The 21,398-nt window shown below is 44.2% G+C and overlaps 1 protein-coding gene across 2 annotated transcripts in view; it reads right to left on the reverse strand.

Annotated features, from left to right (window-relative positions):
* Positions 1-13,546: 13,546 nt before the first annotated feature.
* DOK5 (docking protein 5) overlaps positions 13,547-21,398 on the reverse strand; it is a 118,867-nt gene continuing 111,015 nt past the window's right edge. For both annotated transcript variants that reach the window (XM_060230770.1, XM_060230771.1), the window contains exons 7-8: positions 21,195-21,315; positions 13,547-14,099 (exon numbers count right to left, since the gene is read on the reverse strand). In XM_060230770.1, coding sequence (XP_060086753.1) covers positions 14,041-14,099; positions 21,195-21,315 — 180 coding nt within the window. In that variant the 3' untranslated portion in view covers positions 13,547-14,040. The remainder of the gene's footprint in view (positions 14,100-21,194; positions 21,316-21,398) is intronic.

The following is a 21,398-nucleotide window of genomic DNA, read 5'->3' on the forward strand; positions in this document are numbered from 1 at the left end:
TAGATTTTGCCATTTAATCTGGAACATCACATTTCTTAACTGAAAAAGTGGAAACACAAATCTATACTACCTGTTTTAGAGTCTGGATTAGGGCAGGAGATATTTGGAAGTAGCAATGGTGAGGAAAGCAAGGAAATGTTTCATCGGTGATTTGGAGCCACTGAAGAGCAACCTGTCCTTATAAAAATGAAAAACTGCAGAAACTGAAAAGTAGTCTCACCTGCAATCCAGGTGCCTGAAGCTGTAGAACCTTCATGCCCTTTACGGAGTTCTGTAATAGGGATGCTTAACCTTTAATCCCTGGGTTGTCAGTTCATGTTGCAGGATCTTTTAATTAATGGGAGGCTGAAGTCACAATCCTAAGGTGTTTAAAGTTGTTGGCTGTATTCCAGCACAGAGCTCTTAAGCCTCATTGATTTCAGTGGGATTTAAAGATGTGTACTTGATTTGGGGCTCCGTATCAATTAGCTGTAGTATTAGGATGTTAACATTAGAAATTGGCTGGCATTCAAATTGAAATTGGAAAGGATTAGGAAGCCACACGAAGGATAAGGAGTCGGGAAGGCAAATGCTGGCAGCAGAAGCTAAATGAACTAGTTATGGGTGAATGTCCCTCCCTGAATCACCTCATAATCTATCCGTTTTCAAGCTTTCTTAAAGAAGGAGTGGGAGTGGGGGAGTGAATTATGATTGTTCTCTGAGAGAAACCTCAGAACAACTAAGCATGGCGAATTCAACCCTAGTCGTGCCTGCTAGTTCATGCATTCCAAATAGGGTTACCAGGTCTGTGTTGGAAAATGCCTGGAGGCCTCAGGAGCGGATATGAGAGAGGGCGGGGTTTGTGGAGGGGAGGGGCCTCAGTATGGTACAATGCCATAAAGTCTACCCTTCAAAGCAGCCATTTTCTCTGGGGGAACTCATCTTAGCTGAAGACCCGTTGTAACTGTAGGAAATCTTCAGGCCCCACCTGGAGGCAGGCAACCCTAATTCCAAACTAACTTACTTTTGTGAAGGGAGGAGAAGTAGCAGGAAGGAAAGTCTGGTAATAATAGGTCACTTTGGAAGGTTCTGTGGCATTGAAGTCCCTCTCCTCCCCAAATCTCACACTCTTCAGGCTTCGCCCCCAAAATCTTAAAGTGTTTTCCACCCCAGAGGTGACAACCCTAAATGCTGAGAAGGCAGAATTAGGAAACATGCAATCAGGGTGGAGCCTTTACCTCAGAATGTGTGTGTCGGGGGGGTGGGTGGGAATAGCAAGCATTATATGGCCATCTATTAAGATTGCTCTCTGAATGATAATGAAATCTGTCTTGAGGCTGACGAAACTAGAGATCCCCCTCCATTCACATGTATTGTTTGAAGTGTATATGCCTCTACTCCACTCATCTTTAGAGGCCTTGCTTCAGGTGCCCTTGCTGTCTGAGGCTAGACAGGTGGCAACCTTGGAAACAGTCTTCTTGGCCCAGCACCAAAATTATGGAATCTAGTCTCTAGGGAGATTTGTCTGTCCCTTCCCATCATTGTCATAGAATCATAGAGATGGAAGGCACCTCCAGGGTCATCTAGTCCAACCCCCTGCACAATGCAGGAAACCCACAAATACCTACCCCAAATCCACAGGATCTTCATCACTATCAGATGGCCATCTAGCCTCTGTTTAAAAACCTTCGAGAAAGGAGAGCCCACTCACTATATTCCTGTTGATACATTGTCTTACATCAGTAGGTGAAGACTTTTTAATGCTGTTTGGAGTTTCCTCACTGACTTCCATTTATGTATTTGTTTGCTTGTGTGAACTGTTTTACTTGTCTTTATGTATTTATATGTGTTTGAAATCTTGTTTTTTAAAAGTGTTCTATTGTTCTTTATCTTAGGGACCCTACATGTTAAGAGCAGTGGGCCCTAATCTGGAGAGCCAGGTTTCTTTTATTACCCACTCCTCCTCCACACAAAGCCTTCTGGGTGACCTTGGGCCAATCTCTCAGAACTCTCTCAGCTGCACCCACCTCACAAGGTGCCTGTTGTGGGGAGAGGAAGGGAAGGCAATTGTGAGCCACTCTGAAACTCTTTAGGTTAAAGAAAAGAAACCAACTCTTCTTCTAAATTGGGTAAAAAGGTGGCTTAAAATATTTCAAATAAACTAAATTAATAAAAGTGTGTGTGTCTCTTCACTTCCTCAGTTTTTTTTTCTCTCTCAACAGCTGACATTTTGTCTTCTTCTCCAACTGAAGATCTACCACAAGCATCCCAGAGCAACTGTATTGATGAGAATCAATATCTTTCTCTAACTTTCCCCCCTTCTTTAAGGCTAGCTTTGTTAAGAGAAATTAAAATATGGAATTTTCTGCCTGAGGATGTAGTGATGGCCACAAAAATAAACAGCTTTAAAGGGGAGGGGTAGATAGATCCATGGAAGATAAGTCTATCAATGACCATTAGCCATGGTCACTGAGAGGAACCTCCACATTAGAGGCATTAAACCTCTAAATCCCAGAGCCAGGAGGAAACATCAGGGGAAGGCCTCAGCCTCTATGCCCTGTAGCTGGCCCTCCAGAGGATCTGATTTGCCACCGTGTGAGGCAGGTTGCTAGACTAGATGACCATTGGTCTGATCCATCCAGCAGGGCTCTTCTTATGTTTTTTACCCAACTTCTCCCTGAAATTGAACAATCTGTTATTTTCCTCTTTTTAGGAATTTGCAGTCAATTTCTAATCCATTCGGTTTTGATCAAAGAGAAATTTGAAGAGAGGAAGGCTCTGCAGATGCTCAGACACAAATTCCCCTCAGCATAAAAGCACTACTCAAGGTAATTATGTAGATGGTTTTGGGAAAGTTGTAAACAGGGCTTTTTTTATAGCAGGAACTCCTTTGCATATTAGGCCGCAGTCCCCTTATGTAGCCTTTTTGCTTCCTAGCACTGATATTCAAAGGTGGACTGTCTCTGAATGTGGAGATTTTCTTTAGTCTCTACAACTAGTTGTCATTTATTGACTTATGTTCATGAATCTGATAATATAAATTCAAGGAGATGGACTAGGTAACTCACTGGGAAAATGTACAAGAAAACTTGTGTGTTCTCCTTCCTTTATTTGTTTTTCCCCCTCTTACCCCTTGATTGTAGTATCGTCAAATAAATATTTTACAGCCTTTGAGGACTTCTGCAGCTGAGGCATGTTCTGTCGGCACTGAACCACTTCCACTGTTATCATTACATGTAAGCCCTATAATACCGAAGAAACTATTAGGATTCAGCTCCAAACATCCTTTTGGAAACCTTTCTCCCAAAGCCGGTAGCTGCCTGGTTTACTGATCTCTCTCATTCAGTCTGTCTAATAATGTCTCCAGCTAATTCAATCTTGCAATGATGCAGAGATAAATAGCCTGCCAAATGGATTCTGATCACCGGTAAACATACAGATACACATTCATCTAACAGGGCCTGATGTCTGTTTGACATGAAATGTCATAAGTGATACTCCAGGCAGAAGAGACACAAAAACTATTTTAAGGTTGCATTACTTCTCTGCTATTGATCTCCTCCTTCAATTTCCTTGTATTACTAGTGGAATGTGTTTAGATTTCAAACACAGTTGATAAAAGAGGGTCGTGGTTTCCAAGGCCAACGTTAGTGCCTTTCGGGTCATCCTTTATAGAACTTTAGAGAAAGTCTTGCTGTGTCAGTTGTTATATTCTTTCTTTCTTTCTTTCTTTCTTTCTTTCTTTCTTTCTTTCTTTCTTTCTTTCTTTTTCTTTCTTTCTTTCTTTCTTTCTTTCTTTCTTTCTTCCTTCCTTCCTTCCTTCCTTCCTTCCTTCCTTCCTTCCTTCCTTCCTTCCTTCCTTCCTTCCTTCCTTCCTTCCTTCCTTCCTGGAAATCTTGCTGTGTCCATTGTTAAATGAATGAAGTCTGCCTGCCGTCTTCCTGACAGAATCACAGGTGCTACCAGCAACCAAAGGGAATATGGTAGAGGTATTCCCCAAAGGATATTGACTGATTAGTTCCACAAGAAACTGGAAGCAAAGGACATTTTATCTCTGTTCCTTGTAAATTTATCTCCTATTGGAACTGTGCAGAATATCGCAAAACAATAGTAGCTTATTGATTTTACTCACTAAAGAACATGGAGCTATTTAATTAGTGTTTATTTTGAAGGGAGCGAGGAAGGTTAGTAACATTATGTTGTGCACTGCCCTGATCCTGATCCTTCAGGGGAGGGTGCTTGAGAAATCCAAGATATGTTGATAATGATCAGGCCTCAGATTCAGTGGGAGCTCACAGGAGCACAGCCCCTGAACCTTTCGGAGAGTTCCACCTCCTCCTTCTGAGAGTTCCACCGCCTTGTCCATTGAATAGTATGTGCAGCTGCATAACAATCCCTCGATGAGCTCCACCAGTTTTTCTACAAAATGACTACTGATAATGATGATGATGATGATGACAGAAGAAGAAGAAGAAGAATTAATAGTAGGATACTTCATTTTTCTGTAGCTTTTTGCCTATTCCAATTTGAAGAACACTGGAAATATAAATATAATTTCAGAAGGTAGCTATGTTGATCTGCTGCAGAACAGCTGGATTTGAGTCCAGTAGCACCTCAGAGATCAACAAATTTTTCAGGGTATGAACTTTTCAGAGTCAAAAGTCTCTTTAACCCCATCAAATGACCATTTTATATCTATCATATTTTTTTCCCATTCTAAGGGGCTGGGTGGCATATATGGTTCTCCTCTCCAGTTTTATCCTTACAAGAACACTGTTGAGTAAGTTAGGTTGGCAGTGTCCAACCAAGGGTCACAGAACAGAATGATGCCAGTGTGATGTAATGGGTAGAATGCTGTTAACTGGATTTGGGGCAGTGCCCCACCCAAGAAAAAATCACCAGGCGGGAGGCTTTGTTGTTCAGAGAAAACTGCTTTATTTTCACTTCTGCAGAGAGTGGAGAGAGGCCAGCCATGAGACCGCCTCTCTGCCAATTTGGCCAAGCCCTTTGCCTTATAAGACATCCCCGACGTCACATCCTATCTAGCTCTGTGGCTGTTTGCCATTGGAGCTCACAATCTACCTTGACCGGCCGATTTGGCTGAGGGCTTTAGCCGTATAAGGTAAAAGTTACAAATATCTCCGCCCAGCAACACTTCCTGGAAGTGTTGCTGGGCGGAGATATTTGTAACTTGTAACTTATACGGCTAAAGCCTTAGCAAAAGGTAGGTCAGTTAGCACTTGCTGAGCTCCATTACTTTCGGCTTCAAACAAACACTAACCACTGAAAGGTGACAGATAACCACTCACAAACATCTGCAGATGCCCCTTTGAAATTTCCAGTTCTGACACCTCTTATAAAACCAATTTTGCCCTTGTGATTGATTGATTCTTTGTTGTGCACTCTACTCACTATTTATGCTGAATATTATAAATCACTATACTTATAACAGTTGTCTTGTTAGCATATAAAAAAAGAAAGAAGCATTTTACTTTTGCAGGCTTAAAAGGCTGATGTATAGGAAAATGGTGAGGGAGGGGGAGTGAGTCTTACCCTAAAACTAGAGGGTTGCTAAGAAACTACTATAGGAAATAGCCTAACAACCAAGCCACATCGAGGGAGACAGGAAGCCAGTAGCAGAGAAACGATTACACACAGCTTCAACTGTCAGAGAGGAGGTGGGGGCCTCCTGAGTCTTATACTTGGCGTCCCTGGCTAGCTACTTGCTTGTCCTATACTCTACTAAATATCTGATTAACTATAATAAGCCTTACTTTAATTATAATACCCCTTAAAGGAAACAAGAAAACATTTTACTTATTCAGGCTTAGAAGGGCTAGGATCTAAAGGAGACAGTGGGGGGGGGGTAGGTCTGAGGAACTAACGGGCTTTTGAGAAGCTTCAGTAGGAAATGGCTTACCCACAAACCACATCAGGAAGCTAGTGCTCAAAATAATTCAGCTATCAGACAGGTGTTAAGGAGAGTGTGGGGGCTCTTTCTAAATTTTCTTTTCTATTGAATAAATGAATGTTAGTTCTTCCTAACAATGCCATCCTAAGACCACAGAGATCTGGGTTTAAAACTCAGCCCCTAAACTTACTGAGTAATCTTGAATTAGTCTGTCTGTCTATCTCTCTCCCTCTCTAAACTAACCTACTAGATCAGTGGAGCTCTCCAGGGCTCTTTTTCTAGCAGGAGCTCCTCTGCATATTAGGCCACACACCCCTGATACAGCCAATCCTCCTGGAGCTTACAGTAGGCCCTGAATGAAAAGCCCTCTGAGGTCTTGGAGGATTGGCTACATCAGGGGGCTGTGGCCTCATATTCAGAGGAGCTCCTGTTAGAAAAAGAGCCCTGGCGCTCTCAAACCTTTTGAATTGGGACCTGCTTATAAACTAACTCTAGTTTTGCAACTAGTTTTTGCATTTACTCTATTTTTCAGGACCAATTTTGTTTAATTATTTAAACCACTCTCATACCACCTGTCCTCCCGTCATGACAATCCCATTTATGGAAATGTTTCTTATGCTGTACCACCAGTATAAAACAGCCCGAACAGTTCAACAATCCTGAACTTTAAAATCTCAAGAATACAAAAGCTAATCTGCTGTGACTAGCAAACTTGAACACCCAGCTGACTGATGAATATAGATTAATGGCCCTGCCAAAGAAGACCCTTGTATAGAATCAGTGAAGAACAGGAAGAGAAGATTCAGCCTGCAGAGCTCTTGAGGGATCATGGGAAAAGTCCTGGAATGGGCTGCCACAATCCTCACTTTCCTACAGGAAAGGATCGAGAAGGTAAGCTGATGCAGTGATTGCAGTTGGTACTCAGGTTCATATGGAGAGAGGTGGTCCTTCAGATGTGTGGGCCCTAGGCCATGTACAGCTTTAAATGTTAAAAACCAGCAGATTAAAATGAGACTGGGAGGGGAAAAAACAAGCAGCCAATGCAAACATTCTGTTGCAATATGCTGACAATTATGAACCCTAGTACAGTAAACACTTTGCCATCGCTTATGAGGAATGGAGCTCGCTAGTTAATCCACTGTGCCAGATCCTTATTTCCAGGGCTTTTTTGAAGCAGGAACTCCTTTGCATATTGAGTCACACACCCCTGATGTAGCCAGTCCTCCTGGAGCTTACAGTAGGCCCTGTAATAAGAGCCTTGAAAGCTCTTGGATGATTAGCTACATAAGAGAGGTGTGGCCTAATACGCAAAGGAGTTCCTGCTACAAAAAAGCCATGCTTATTTTTATTACTCTATCTCATGCTCTACTTAGAGGACACCACATAAAAAAAAATTCCATTGAGAATGCCATAGCCAGCTTGGTGTAGCAGTTAAGAGTGCCAGAATCTAATCTGGGAAGAACTGGATTTGATTCCCCACTCCTCCTCCACATGAAGCCAGCTGGGTTCTCGCAGAGCTGTTTTCTCAAGAGCTCTCTCTGCCCCATCTACCTCACAGGGTGACTGTTGTGGGGAGAGGAAGGGAAAGGAGATTGTAAACTGCTGAGACTCCAAGTGAAGGGTGGGGTATAAATCCAATCTCCTCCTCCCCCCCCTCCTCCTCTTCTTCTTCAGCCCTCATTCCTGTTGGGACTCTTTCCCCAAGCCATGGATCCCTTCCTACATAGCAGGCAGATCAGCAGGCCTGCCATCCAACAGTTCCCAATAGCTTGGAGGAGGCACCAAAGGAGAGTGTCAGCTGGCAGCACTAGCTGTCAGAAGCCCAGCAATGACCTGAGGCATCAAGCTGGCCAGTTGGAAAAGTGGAGAGGAGTTAGGCATGTGAGCACTTGAAGTGGCCAGGGTATGATGGTGGAGAGAGGAAGAAGCTGCAATTGGGGCAATGTCCATAACTGAGCATCCTGGATAATCAGATGCTGGATAACAAAATAGTTCCATGCTTCTTTCCCCCTTCCCATTACAATGCATGTGATAAATTTTATGTTTAGTATATGTACATATAAAAGAGAGGACCCTGAAGACTGATGCAAGAAAGGAAATCATCCCCACTGCTTCACACCTCCTCCTTCTTGCTCAGACTCTACCTGCCCAAACCCAGAATCCCAGTCGCCCAGTATCCTCTCTTGCCACCCACACAATCATCCAATTGTTCTTGATCTCACCAACATAAGAGAAGTCATGTTGTATCGGACCAATGACCCATCCAGTCCAACACAGTGGCCTAAACCCAGGTGCCATCAGGTGTTCCACCAGCAGGGCCAGAACTCCAGAAGGTCTCCCACTGTTGGCCGGCCCCCAAGCAGCAAGAATACAGAGCATCACTGCTTCAGGCATAGTGTTCCTTCTAAATGTTGTGGCTAATAGGCCACATGGACCTGTGCTCCATATGTTTGTCTTGCCAGGTTCTGAGAAAATTACCAAAAAAAATCTCAGGAAAAGCATTTTTTAATCTGGGTAGATAATAACAAGAAAGAATGGGGGAGAATGTGCTGCTAAAATGTAGTTCAAAATTAAGCACAAGGTTAGTGCAATACATCCCCAGTGATGTGTAGCAAGGTGAGCAAGTAAATTCTTTGCTGAACTCAAATCACAAGATTACATTTCTTGTGAACTTGCAAGTTCTAAAGCTGAGAAAAACAAACAAGAAAAGCTGAGAACAAGAAAACAAGAACAATAAAAGCAATATTGAGAATAAAGAACTGAGAACAATAAAATAAAAAAGTTGAGAAAAATAAACAACAAAATAAACAATTGCCTTCCCTTCTCCTCCCTACTACAAGTACTTTGTGAGATAGGTAAGACTGAGAAAGTTCTGAGAGAACTATGACTGGCCCAACATCACCCAGCAAACATCATGTCAAGGAGGAGTGGGGAATCAAACCTGGTTCTCCAGATTTGACTCTGCCACTCTTAATCACTACATCACATTAGCTCTCTCACATGGCCACCTACTTAAAATTGTCTACCAGGAATTGCATCTGAGATAGGAGGTGATGAGATGATTGACCTATCCCACCACAGAAATTATCGATGCTGAAAGCTGCTTTTCCTTTCTAGACACGATGGTTTCAATGGTACTTGCCCTCCATTGCACCCAATAGTTGCCCAACCTATGGCTAATATGTTCAGCATTATGCTATTTTTTATCCATCTCCATTTGTGTGTGTGTACTTTCATCACCATCATATTAAATCTTGAGTTTCTATTTCAACCGCACATTTTTTGATTTTCACTTTATTGGATAGCTGTGTATACAAACAGCTGTGGTTATATGAATTCAGTTTTATTAAAAAAAAATACCCACCGCAAACATTTTTTTCAATATTGTTTATTTTTCTCAGCTTTAGAACTTGCAAGTCTACAAGAAATATAATCCTGGGATTTGAGTTCAGCAAAGAAGTTACATGCTCACCTTTCTACATGTCACTTGGGATGCATTCCATGAACCTTGTACTTAAATCAGAACTGCGTTTTTGTAGAATGTTCTGCTTCATCCCAAGTCTACTTGTTATTATCCACCCAGACTAAGATTTTTTTTCTTTTAAAGGAAAAAATTTAAGTCTCCCCCCCAAGTTTGGCAAGATACTCATCACCTCAGGGGCTCTTTTCTCATGTACACCAATAAAGAGATCCAGTTTGGTGTAGTGGTTAAGTGTGCGGACTCTTATCTGGGAGAGCCGGGTTTGATTCCCCACTCCTCCACTTGCAGCTGCTGGAATGGCCTTGGGTCAGCCATAGCTCTCACAGAGCTGTCCTTGAAATCACTCTGAGACTGAGATTCAGAGTGAAGGGCGGGGTATAAATCCAATTTCTTCTTCTTCATCATCATCACCAGGAAGGCTATCTTGAAAAAGGATATCTGTCCTCAGTTTGCTCAAGGGAGAGCTGTATGCTAAGAATAAACAGCCACTGCAAGTGTAAGATGTGCAGAGGGACCTTAGCTCAGTGGTAGAGTTTCTGCTTGGCATGCAGAAGGTCCCAGGTTCAATCCCTGGCATTTCCAGTAATCCAGTAGCAGGTGATATGAAAGACCTCTACCTGAGAGCACAGAGAGCAGCTGCCAGTCTGAGTAGACAATTCTCACCGGGTGGACCAGTACAAGACAGTTTTATGTGTCCTTTTGCATCTGAGTGTCAGCATGGGACAGAGGTTAAGAATGGCAGATTCTAATCTGGAGAACAAGGTTTGATTCCCCACTCCTCCTCCACATGCAGTCAGCTGGGTGACCTTGGGCCAATCACTGTTTTTTAGACTCTCTCACCCCCACCTACCATGCAGGGTGCTTGTTGTGGGGAGAGGAAGGGAGGTGATTGTAATGTAAGCAGCTTTGAGATACCTCATGGTAGAGTATAAACCCCAATTTGTCATCTTCTGAATATATATCCACATTACACGCAAGTGCTTATCTGGTCCCCGCTGAACCTGCTGGCTAGCTGCATTGTTCTGAGGATGCACATCTCCGATGCACATCTCCATTTGAAGTATACCATTATGCACACCCATAGAATGATTAAAGAGATTTTGATTTTAGTAAGTTCACACATGCATATTCTAAGATAACAGCAAGTAAGAGACACCAGGTGCTTGGACTTTTGAGTCAGTCTCTTCATTTTCAGCATCTCAGGCTTTGTGAACAAATACACCCCTGCTAGGTAGGAAACTTGAGCAATGTGAAGGGTTACAGAAATCTTAACCATTAATGCGTGGCATCAGGAATTGCCAAACCTGCACACACATAATAGCTGCAAGCTTGCATCCAGTTTACAGGATTTAGGAAGTCTATCTGAGTTGCACCTTGTTTATTTAAAATGCTTTGATTCCAAAGTGATAATGTGAACTCTAATGTTAATGTTCACCTTGAGCGCTGATCATTTTAAATGTTAATCTGTGTTATGGGGGTCTTTACCATCACAATTTCCCCCTCTCCTCTCAGAGCTTCAGAGATTCTCTCTCAAGGAAGTTGTAGAATGCCTTTAAAGAAAATGATAAACCCAGGGATGGCTAGATAGTAGAATCTCATAGAGTTGGAAGGAACCTCCAGGGCTATCTAGTTCAACCCCCTGCACAATGCAGGAAATTCACAAATACATCTCCTTAAGTTCACAGAACTGTTCTTCTGGGCAGTTTGGAGTCTGAACTCTATGGTCAGCAGCTACTGAGGTAACAGGAAGTATAATGCAAAGATTCAAAATCCCATGAACCAAAAAGATCCTGTGATGTCATCACAGGTTTCTTGAGATGGATTCCAGAGGTGGCAAGCTACCAACTCAGTGCAACCAATGTACATCATAAATGAACAAATGTGTCACATGAAAAGAGAACTCTCCTTTCAATCAGCATATATTTAGTACAAATGGTGGTACTTTTTATTTATCCTTCATTGGGTCAGACTGTGCGGATATCCAGAAGCGAGGAGAAGGAGAAAAAGAAGTCATCTCAGAGTGGCTCACACCTCAGATTATGTGGAGCTAAGAGAGCTCTTTCAAGAACGGTGACTGCCCCAAGGCTACTCAGCAAGTGCATATGGAGGAGTGGGAAATCAAACATGGTTCTCCCAGATTTGACCCTGCACATTTAACTGCTACAGCACTCTGGTTCTCTAATACAATGCTTGTGCTCTGCTACCAGGTGTTAATTTTGATTCTCTTTACTACTGCAACACATGCAGAAGAAACAGACAGTACTAAAGCAGCCTCTAGTGGCAGACCACAGCAAAGAACCAAGATGACTGTTGGGGGAAATCAAAACAAGGGCACTGCCAAGCATAACTAACCTGACCCTCAGTACTGTTTGGGTGTTAAGTGCTGTCAAGTCACTTCTGATTTATGCGAACCTTATGAATCGTCGTTGTTCAGTCGCACAGTCGAGTCAGACCCTTTGTGACCCCAAGGACAAAGTCACGCCAGGCCCTCCTGTCTTCCACCATCCTCCGAAGTCTGCTCAGAACCTTATGAATTAATGGCCCCCAAAACACGTTATCATTAATAGCTTCACTCAGGTTTTGCAAACTGAGTGTTGTGGCTCCTTTGAGTCAATCCATCTTATTTTGGCTCTTTTGCCTGCAGCCTTCAACTTTTCCTAGCATTATTGTCTTTTCCAGGCACTCTTGACTTCTCATGATGTGATCAAAGGATGATAGCCACAAAGGATGATAGTTATAATAGCTTCTAGAGAGAATTCAGGCTTGATTGGATCAAGAACTCTAGTCCTAGTGGGCTGCAATCAGTTATCAAAGACCTCTGAATTGCATAATGTCACAATTTACACTGACCTCTTCTTCCTCTTGGTTGGTTTCTTAAGAAGATTTCCATTATCTGGTAAAGCAGTTTATGTGAATCTCCACATAAATCCCACTCCTGGGTTGCCAGGTCCTAATTTGGAGGGTGTTCCAGGGGTGGGCAGGGACGTTGCACAGGGGACACTCTTGTTTTTGGGCAAACTCTGTAGTTGGATTGGGCATACAGTTTGCCCAAAAACTAGAGTAACCCCCATGCAACATTCCCGACTCTATGACATCACCCCCATGCAACATTCCCGACTCTATGACATCACTTAGGGGAGGAGTTTTCCCACTGGCCAGCTGGACTGCAGTGTAGAGAAGTTGCCTCCCCATGAGGAATCCTCCGCTGGGGCCTAGGGGCTTGCAACCCTATTTCAAATAATCAATCAGCATACATTTGGAGGTCTTGGCCAGCATGCATGCAATTTAAATCCTTCTCAAAGCTCTCTTTAAACTGGAGTGTAGTATTCCAAATGAGCTCACCTCAATACTGAACTGAGCTTCTGCAAGTAAACCCAATGGGAAGGCAGTGTAGTATAGTTCAGGGGTGGCCAAACTGTGGCTTGGGAGCCACATGTGGCTCTTTCATATATTGTGTGGCTACGGCCCCATTGATCCCATTGGCCAGTGTGGAGAAAGCATTTCTCTCTTTAAATGACTTCTCCAAGCCAAACAGCCAGTGACTTGGAGAATGCATTTGAAGTTAAAATTGCTTCCTTTTCACCTCACTCTCCTTCCCCTCTTCCCCATCTATTTTCCTTCCTTCCTTCCTTCCTTCCTTCCTTCCTTCCTTCCTTCCTTCCTTCCTTCCTTCCTTCCTTCCTTCCTTCCTTCCCTCCCTCCCTCCCAGCTCTCAAACATCTGATGTTCATGTCTTGTGGCTCTCAAACATCTGACATTTATCCTATGTGGCTCTTACATTAAGCAAGTTTGGCCACCCCTGGTATAGCTTGATCTTGTCAGATCTGAGAAGCAAAGTACTTGGAAGGGAGACCAGTAAGGAAGACTCTGCTGAGGCAGGCAATGGCAGATCACCTCTGCTTCTCACTTGCCTTGATAGCCCCTAACAGGGGTCACCATAACTCAGTTGTAACTTGACGACACTTACATACGTAAGAAAATTCAACGCTGTAATATTTCTTACAGAGCCTTAAATGTGACCTATCTGTTAGTGATCTCAACTACAACTCTCAAAAACATTTTGAATTCTATGGGAACGGATTATTTTTATTTCTAAGCTTCAAAAGAGACATATTTAAAACATTCAAGTGTGAAATAAGCATAGATTAAAGACAAGAGAATCATCCTTTGATAAATTAGGCGAGTCTTAACTAGACTTTAATAGACAAGGACAACAGATTCCAGTTCCAAGGAGTGGGAGGGACTGGTCACCATTCTGAAAAGTGCTATGCTCAGTGACAAATTAGGACACAGAGCACAAAAGAAAATATACAGAGACTGTAAACTACATTATCCCAACATTCTGTCAAAACAGATGAAGTGAATTTCCAAACAACTGATAGCATAAGACAAATCATCAACAGATATCAATTATGCTCAAAAAGATTTCACACATGGAGGGAGTGCTTCTTTGTTCTGGATGTAACTATGAAATATAGTACTTTTTCAAAAAAATTATCTGCAGGCCATTTATCATCTGGCTGAAGATTAAAAATATAATATTGCAGTCATAATCCAGTCTTCGTTTCTCACGGCTGCTTCATGACTGTTATCCAGTATCAACGATAACCTCTTTGCTGGACCAGTACATCCCAAGACATATTGTTTTAAAGTCCTTGCTTCTCTTTTATCAATGCTCTGATCGATAGGTGGGAAAAGTTTCTGTTCGATGAATCTTCAGTGGACTATCTTCTCAAAAAAAAAGGGGGGGGGGGAAAGGAAAGGAATACATTGGTCATATACCATAAAAGTAACATCAGATACTAAATCACAACATGACCATTTGAGGTGGAAAGTGTGCTTTCAAAATATCCCCAAACCCATATTGTCCACTGTTATGTATCATTTTTCAGTCCATTGAACAGAAAAAGAGCCCTGCTGGATCAGACCAATGTTCCATCTAGTCCAGCATACTGACTCGCACAGTGGCCAGCCAGTTCCTCTGGAGGGCCAACAACACGGCATAGAGGCTGCGGACTTCTGCTGACATTGCCTCCTGGCACAGGGATTCAGAGCAGGGATGCCACCCTCCAGGCAGGGCCTGGGGATCCCCTGGAATTACAGGTCATCTCTGGACTACAGAAATCAGTTTCCCTGGAGAAAATGGATGCCTTGGAGAGTGGATTCTGTGACACTGTACCCCACTGAGGTCTCTGTACCCCCGAGGCTCCACCCCAAATCTCCAGACATTTCCCAACATGGATCTGGCAACCTTATTTCCCCCTTCCCCACTGGCAGCCAGGGAGGACCTGTTAACCCTAATTCAGAGAGTGACTACTTCTGAACAAGGAAGTTCCTCCCTCATTCTCCATGATCAGTGTTCCCTCTAGCTGAGTTAGTGTGAGCTAGCTCACAGTCTTTTAGCCTCCGGCTCACACATTTTTATCTTAGTTCAGGAAGGATGGCCCCAGAGCAAACTAATTTTATGCAGTAACCAAATCACTCACTCACAACTTCAATGCCAGTAGCTCACAATGTAGAATTTTTGCTCACAAAACTCCAAGCTTAGAGGGACCATTGCCCATGCTACCATGTATTAATTTTAATGGGGCTTCTTCATGACATCCAGTCAGGAATCATGCAGTGAATATCACAGAGCCATCGGGTTTGTTTACATGGTGAGGTCAAATGGAGTCATATTACCCTAACTCTGAAATCCTGATAGGGCTCTAGTAATATCTGAATGCGCTTATTTTAATAAGCCCTGAATGGCGAGGTCAAATGGAGTCATATTGCCCTAACTCTGAAATCCTGATAGGACTCTAGTAATATTTGAATGAGCTTATTTTAATAAGCCCTGAATGTGCTTATTGAAATATGCAATCAGACTCACATTAAAAGCAACAGAGCACTGACAGGTGATGGACCAAGGGTCTGGTTCAGTATAAGGCAACTACCTGCATTCAAGGGTAGTCACCTCATCTGGCCAATCACTGTTAAGAACATAAGAGAAGCCATGTTGGATCAGGCCAATGGCCAATCCAGTCCAACACTCTGTGCCACACAGTGGCCAAAAAACTCAGATGCCATCAAGAGGTCCATCAGTGGGGCCAGGACACTAGAAGTCCTCACACTGTGCCCTCCCCCAAGCACCAAGAATATAGAGCAACATGGCCCCAGACAGAGAGTTCCATCTATACCTTGTGGCTAATAGTCACTGATGAACCTCCGCTTTATTGCCCATAAACAACACACTGAAAGGGGGTATAGAAATGTGAAACCAAAAAAGAGAGTGCTGTGGCACTTTATAGACAAACAGATGCACCATGGCTGAAGCTTTCTTCAACCAAAACACACTTGGTCAGATGCTTAAATGTGACAGTGAACTCTGGGTCACACAAGTTTCTGGTGCAATAAAAAACCCTGAAATCTTTAAGATGCTACGAGACTCCTGGCTATTCTGACTGCAGCAGACTAACATGGCTACACCTCTGGAAAAGAAATAGGATTTTAAGTTAAAAACTATTCTTTTTTGCACATATACACAAACATGATTTAGTAACCATGTATGTTTTGGGTTTATTTCATTGCCTGTACTTTACACTGGATGCAGTCTTAAAGCAGATATAGGAATGCTCATTATCCCCTCTCCCTGCTCCTTCCTCATGACTTGGGATTTGGAAACATTGTAAAATCCTCGTCTTTCTGGTCTTCAGCTAATGAAAAGGCTGTGGTGGACATCTGGGACTATACTTTTCTTGGCCACTAGATGTCCTTCAGGCATCAGGCAAGAAGTCATCAACACATTCTGGGAGATAAGCAGTCTGCCCACAAACACAGTATTCCCCGTTTTGTAGACCAGAGTTACACCCTCTTATGTCCATTAAAGTAACCAATCTTAGAAGGATGTAACTTTCTCAAGCTTAAATCCAGAATTAAACTTTTTTGGTCATAAAGGTGCCAATGGATGCAAACTTTGCAGGATTTGCACTGTATGTTTTAAAACTTTCTTTGCAAGATTTGCATCTCTGAGTAAGCAAGAGTTAACGCATCTGCAATGTTTTCTTTTGCAAATGACTAGAGAAGCTATGGAACAAAATGTCCATATTAAAATTGCCAAAGTTTGAGCTCCTTAATAGCCTGCATTGGGATTAGGATGTAAGACATATTAATTATGAAATGTGCCCAATCAGGGCATTTTTTTGTAGTAAAAGCCAAGCAGGAACTCATTTGCATTTTAGGCCACATCCCTGATGCCAAGCCAGCCAGAACTGCATTCCTGTGTGTTCCTACTCAAAAAAAGCCCTGTGCCCAATGAATATAGAAAATGCATAACTGGCCAGAGAATGTGGAAACAATGAGGGGCTGCTTGGAAGTTTTAGTGTGGCTCAACATCCTGGAAAGACTGACACAAAGCTCTTGGCAAGAACAAGTTTCCATTTACAACAGGACAGGAGCAGTGCTTCATTTCTCTTTTGCTTTGGGCTGGATCCAAATGATACAGAGATCACTTGAAATCAGACATGGAGAAATATCAGCTTATAGTGGAGACGGTGATATAAAGCAGAGAACTTCCAGCTCCTGCCATGTTGCTATATATTTACAGCAGAGATACTCTGCAGCAACTTGGTGAGAACAGAAGATATACAGACCCCCATCCATGATGCCTTCTGACTCCAGTCAAGCCAATAAAGGTCACCTAAACCAGACCCAGGTGCTGGGGAGAATGTGTCAACCTAGTGGGTTAGGGAATGGCTCCTCGTAAACTGCACTCAATCTGGACCAGTGTTCCCTCTAAACTGACTTAGTGTGAGCTAGTTCACAGATTTTTAGCCTCCACCTTACACATTGCTGTCTTAGCTCAGGAAGGCTGGCCCCAGAGCACACACAACAGTAGCTCACAACTTGAATGCCAGTAGCTCCCTAGACGGGCCTTCGGGGACTGCACTGGCTGCCAATAATATACCGAGTCCAGTACAAGGTGCTGGTTATTACCTTTAAAGTCCTATATGGTCTAGGACCTGCCTACCTTAGGGACCGTCTCTTCCCATATGTTCCCCAGAGAGTACTGCGATCTGGCTCCCAAAATCTGCTCGTAATCCCCGGGCCAAAGGAGGCCTTGTTGAAGTCAACCAGGGACAGGGCCTTCTCAATAACAGCCCCTTGCTGGTGGAACCAGTTACCGGAAGAGGTCAGGGCCCTGTGGGATATTGGACAATTCCGCAGGGCCTGTAAGACAGTCCTCTTCCGGTTGGCCTATAACTGACCGGCACAAAAACTACCAAAATACTGAAGGAAGTTTATAGATTGCACATTGTTGGATTGATGTACTGATTTTTAATGTTTTTTTAATGTTTTTAATTTAATTATGTAAATTGTTATTGTATTTAAAATTCGAATTTTATTGTTAGAATCTCTGTTTTGTAAGCCGCCCTGAGCCCGCTTCGGTGGGGTAGGGTGGGATATAAATAAAATAAAATAAATAATAAAATAAATAAATAAATAAAGTAGAATTTTTGCTCACAAGACGCTGAAGCTTAGAGGGAACACTGATCTGGACTGTGCACCAAGACTAGCAAAATCAACACAGTCATAATACTATTGCCTACCAAGAGTTGAGCTGACTGGAGAATTGTTAGAGGATATTTATACCAGTAAAAATGGCCTTTTACAGCATATCATTGAAAGCGTAAAGGCCTTGTTGGGATTTTACAATCCTGATTTCAACTATTATGCTTTTTTATCCCATCCTTCCCCCAAATAACTCAGGATGGGGTACATGGCTCTTCCTTTCTCCATTTTATCCCCTGTAAGGCAGCTGTCAGGGAGGGAAGGTGGCATGGTATAGCCCAGGGGTGGCCAAACATGCTTAATATAAGAGCCACATAGAATAAACATCAGATTTTTGAGAGCTGCAAGACATGAACATCAGATGTTCGAGAGAACGAAGAAAGGAAAACAGATGGGAAGGAGAGGTGGAAAAAAGTAACTTTAACTTTAAATACATTCTCCAAGCCACGGCTAGCCCTAGAGCTTTTTGCACCCTAGGCAAAACTAACTTTGCCCGCCCTCAGCACCACACCAGAGAAGAAGATGATGATATTGGATTTATATCCCACCCTCCACTCAAGAGTCTCAAAGCGGCTCCCAATCTCCTTTACCTTCCTCCCCCACAACAGACACCCTGTTAGGTGGGTGGGGCTGAAGGGCTCTCACAGCAGCTGCCCTTTCAAGGACAACCTCTGCCAGAGCTATGGCTGACCCAAGGCCATGCTAGCAGGTGCAAGTGGAGGAGTGGGGAATCAAACCCGGTTCTCCCAGATAAGAGTCCACACACTTAACCACTACACCAAACTGGCTCTCCTCTGGCTTTAAAGTCTAAATCCCCTTCTCTAGAGTCACGCAGGAGCAAAGGGATGAAATCCAGGGGTGCAAAGGCAGGGAGAAAGCCCCTGCAGCCTGCACTTCTCGGGAGACTCCCGAGAGGTGCAGGCGGATTCGGATAGGCAGCCACTGAGTAGCTGCCTCATCGAGTCATGTAGGGAGCAGCCAATCTGATGCCCCCAGTCTACCGGCACCCTAGGCAACAGCCAAGTTTGCCTAGTGACAGGGCCGGCCCTGCTCCAAGCTGCCAGCTGGCTTGGAGAAGTGATTTAAAGAGATAAATGCCTTCTTCAAGCCAGTTAACAGGGCGGAGGGGGCTTCAGGAGCCACACAACATGTGGTGCTTGGACTAATGAATAATAGGTTCTCAGGCTAATTAATGAAATGGCTTTATAAGTGTCATTGTTGAGAAAAAAAAAACACTCTTGCAGGCAGACCTGGTTCCAGGTTCCTCCTCTGCCTTTCCCCAGCAGTTTGGTGTAGTGGTTAAGTGTGCAGACTCTTGTCTGGGAGAACCAGGTTTGATTCCCCACTCCTCCACTAGCATCTGCTGGAATGCCCTTGGGTCAGCCATAGCTATCTAGGATTGCCAATCCCCAGGTGGAAGCAGGGGATCCTCCGGTTTGAAGGCCCTCCCCCCAGTTTGGTGGAATGGTTAAGTGTGCAGACTCTTATCTGGGAGAACCGGGTTTGATTCCCCACTCCTCCACTTGCACCTGCTAGCATGGCCTTGGGTCAGCCATAGCTCTGGCAGAGGTTGTCCTTGAAAGGGCAGCTGCTGTGAGAGCCCTCTCCAGCCCCACCCACCTTGCAGGGTGTCTGTTGTGGGGAAGGAAGGGAAAGGAGATTGTGAGCCGCTCTGAGACTCTTCGGAGTGGAGGGCGGGATATAAATCCAATATCTTCTTCTTCTTCTTACTTCAGGGTCATCAGAAAGTGGGGGAGGGGGAGGGAACTGTCTGCTGGGCTCTCAATTATTCCCTATGGAGGCTTATTCTCATAGAAAATCATGGAGAATCGATCCACGGGTATCTGGGGCTCTGAGGGGGGCTGTTTTTTGAGGTAGGGGCACCAAATTTTCAGCATAGCATCCAGTTCCTCTCCCCAGAATACCCGCCATGTTTCAAAAAGATTGGAGCAGGGGGACCAATTCTATGAGCCCCCAAAGAAGGTGCCCCTATCCCTCATTATTTTTTATGGAAGGAAGGCATTTAAAAGGTGTGCCGTCCCTTTAAATGTAATGGCCAGAACTCCCTTTGGAGTTCAATGATGCTTGTCACACCCTTGCTCCTGGCTCCACCCCCAAAGTCTCATGGCTCCACCCCCAAAGTCCCCAGATATTTCTTGAATTGGACTTGGCAACCCTATAGCTATCGCAGGAGTTGTCCTTGAAAGGGCAGCTGCTGTGAGAGCCCTCTTAGCTCCACCCACCTGACAGGGTGTCGGTTGTGGGGGGAGAAGATATAGGAGATTGTAAGCCGCTCTGAGTCTCTGATTCAGAGGGAAGGGCGGGGTATAAATCTGCAGTCTTCTTCTCCCTTCCTGCCCACCACCTGTTGTTCTTCCTTTGCCTTCAAACCTTCCCACACACCACTTCTCCAAAGGCACTGGGCAGCTTCTGCTCCGCACCACCTGTGTAGCCTTCCCCAGTGATGCTGGGTGGTGCACATGGCAGGGAGTATGGGAGATGGCAGGCCTCAGATCCAGCAGGAGCTCATAGAAGCACAGTTCTTGAATGTTTCTGATGGTTCCCCCTCTTCCTCCCCATCTACCTTGTCCATTGAATAGTAGGTGCAGCTTCATAACAATCCCTGGATTAGGAGAGCGGGCAGCCAGCCAGCCACCAGGGGCTTTGCCATGCCCCCAGCACCCCTCATTAACTCCTGGAGAAGCCCATGCCATCCTTTCTCCACTTCTTTTGTGATTTTGGATTGCGGGTGGCTTGCCAGCCTTTTGGCTTGGAGGAGGCGGTCCAGGTGAGTCCCAGGCAAGTGAGGCCTGCTTGGGCTGGATGGATCTCTAGCCAGCCCAAGCAGGCCTCACTCGCCCAGGGCTCTCCTTTCTTGCCTCAGGTTGCTTTTGGCTGGGGGGGGGGTGTAATATGCTAATGAGTTATGCTAATGAGCTCCGCCACCTATTTTTCTACAAAATGACCCCTGGGTGGTAGAGCCCCAAACTGATGGGGAGGGTAAGGCATCCAAGGCAGGTGGCAAGACGTTAGTGGCAGTGGGCTCAGCCAGAAGCCCTGGGTCCTAGCTGCTGCCCCACCTTGAGGTATGCTGCCACTGGTCCTGGTTGTTGCAAGGGAACATATCATAAACGAGACCAGAGAAGAAAGCTGCCTTTTCAGTAACGAAATGTTGTTCCTAGTGATCACCTGATAAATATAGCAGTCTTGATGATCCGGGGGCCCAAATAATACTCCGGAAAAATTTATAGTGTTTCGGCATCAGTCTCCTACCTTGAAGGCCAAACAGCTGCCCGGTGCTGTGTTGTCGTGTGATGTGCTGCCAGTAAGCACTGCGAGGCAAAGGGACCATGGTGCCAAGGGAGACGGCTCGCTCGCTCATTTTCATCTGTAGCTGAAAGAGAGTAGGAGAGAGATTGCTGTGAACACGGAGAGACCATTGCTGCAAGACCTTGCTTAGGCTTCTAATCTTCTCTG

This window comes from Heteronotia binoei, chromosome 2 (genome assembly GCF_032191835.1).
Source record: "Heteronotia binoei isolate CCM8104 ecotype False Entrance Well chromosome 2, APGP_CSIRO_Hbin_v1, whole genome shotgun sequence".
NCBI classification, from domain to species: Eukaryota; Metazoa; Chordata; class Lepidosauria; order Squamata; family Gekkonidae; genus Heteronotia; species Heteronotia binoei.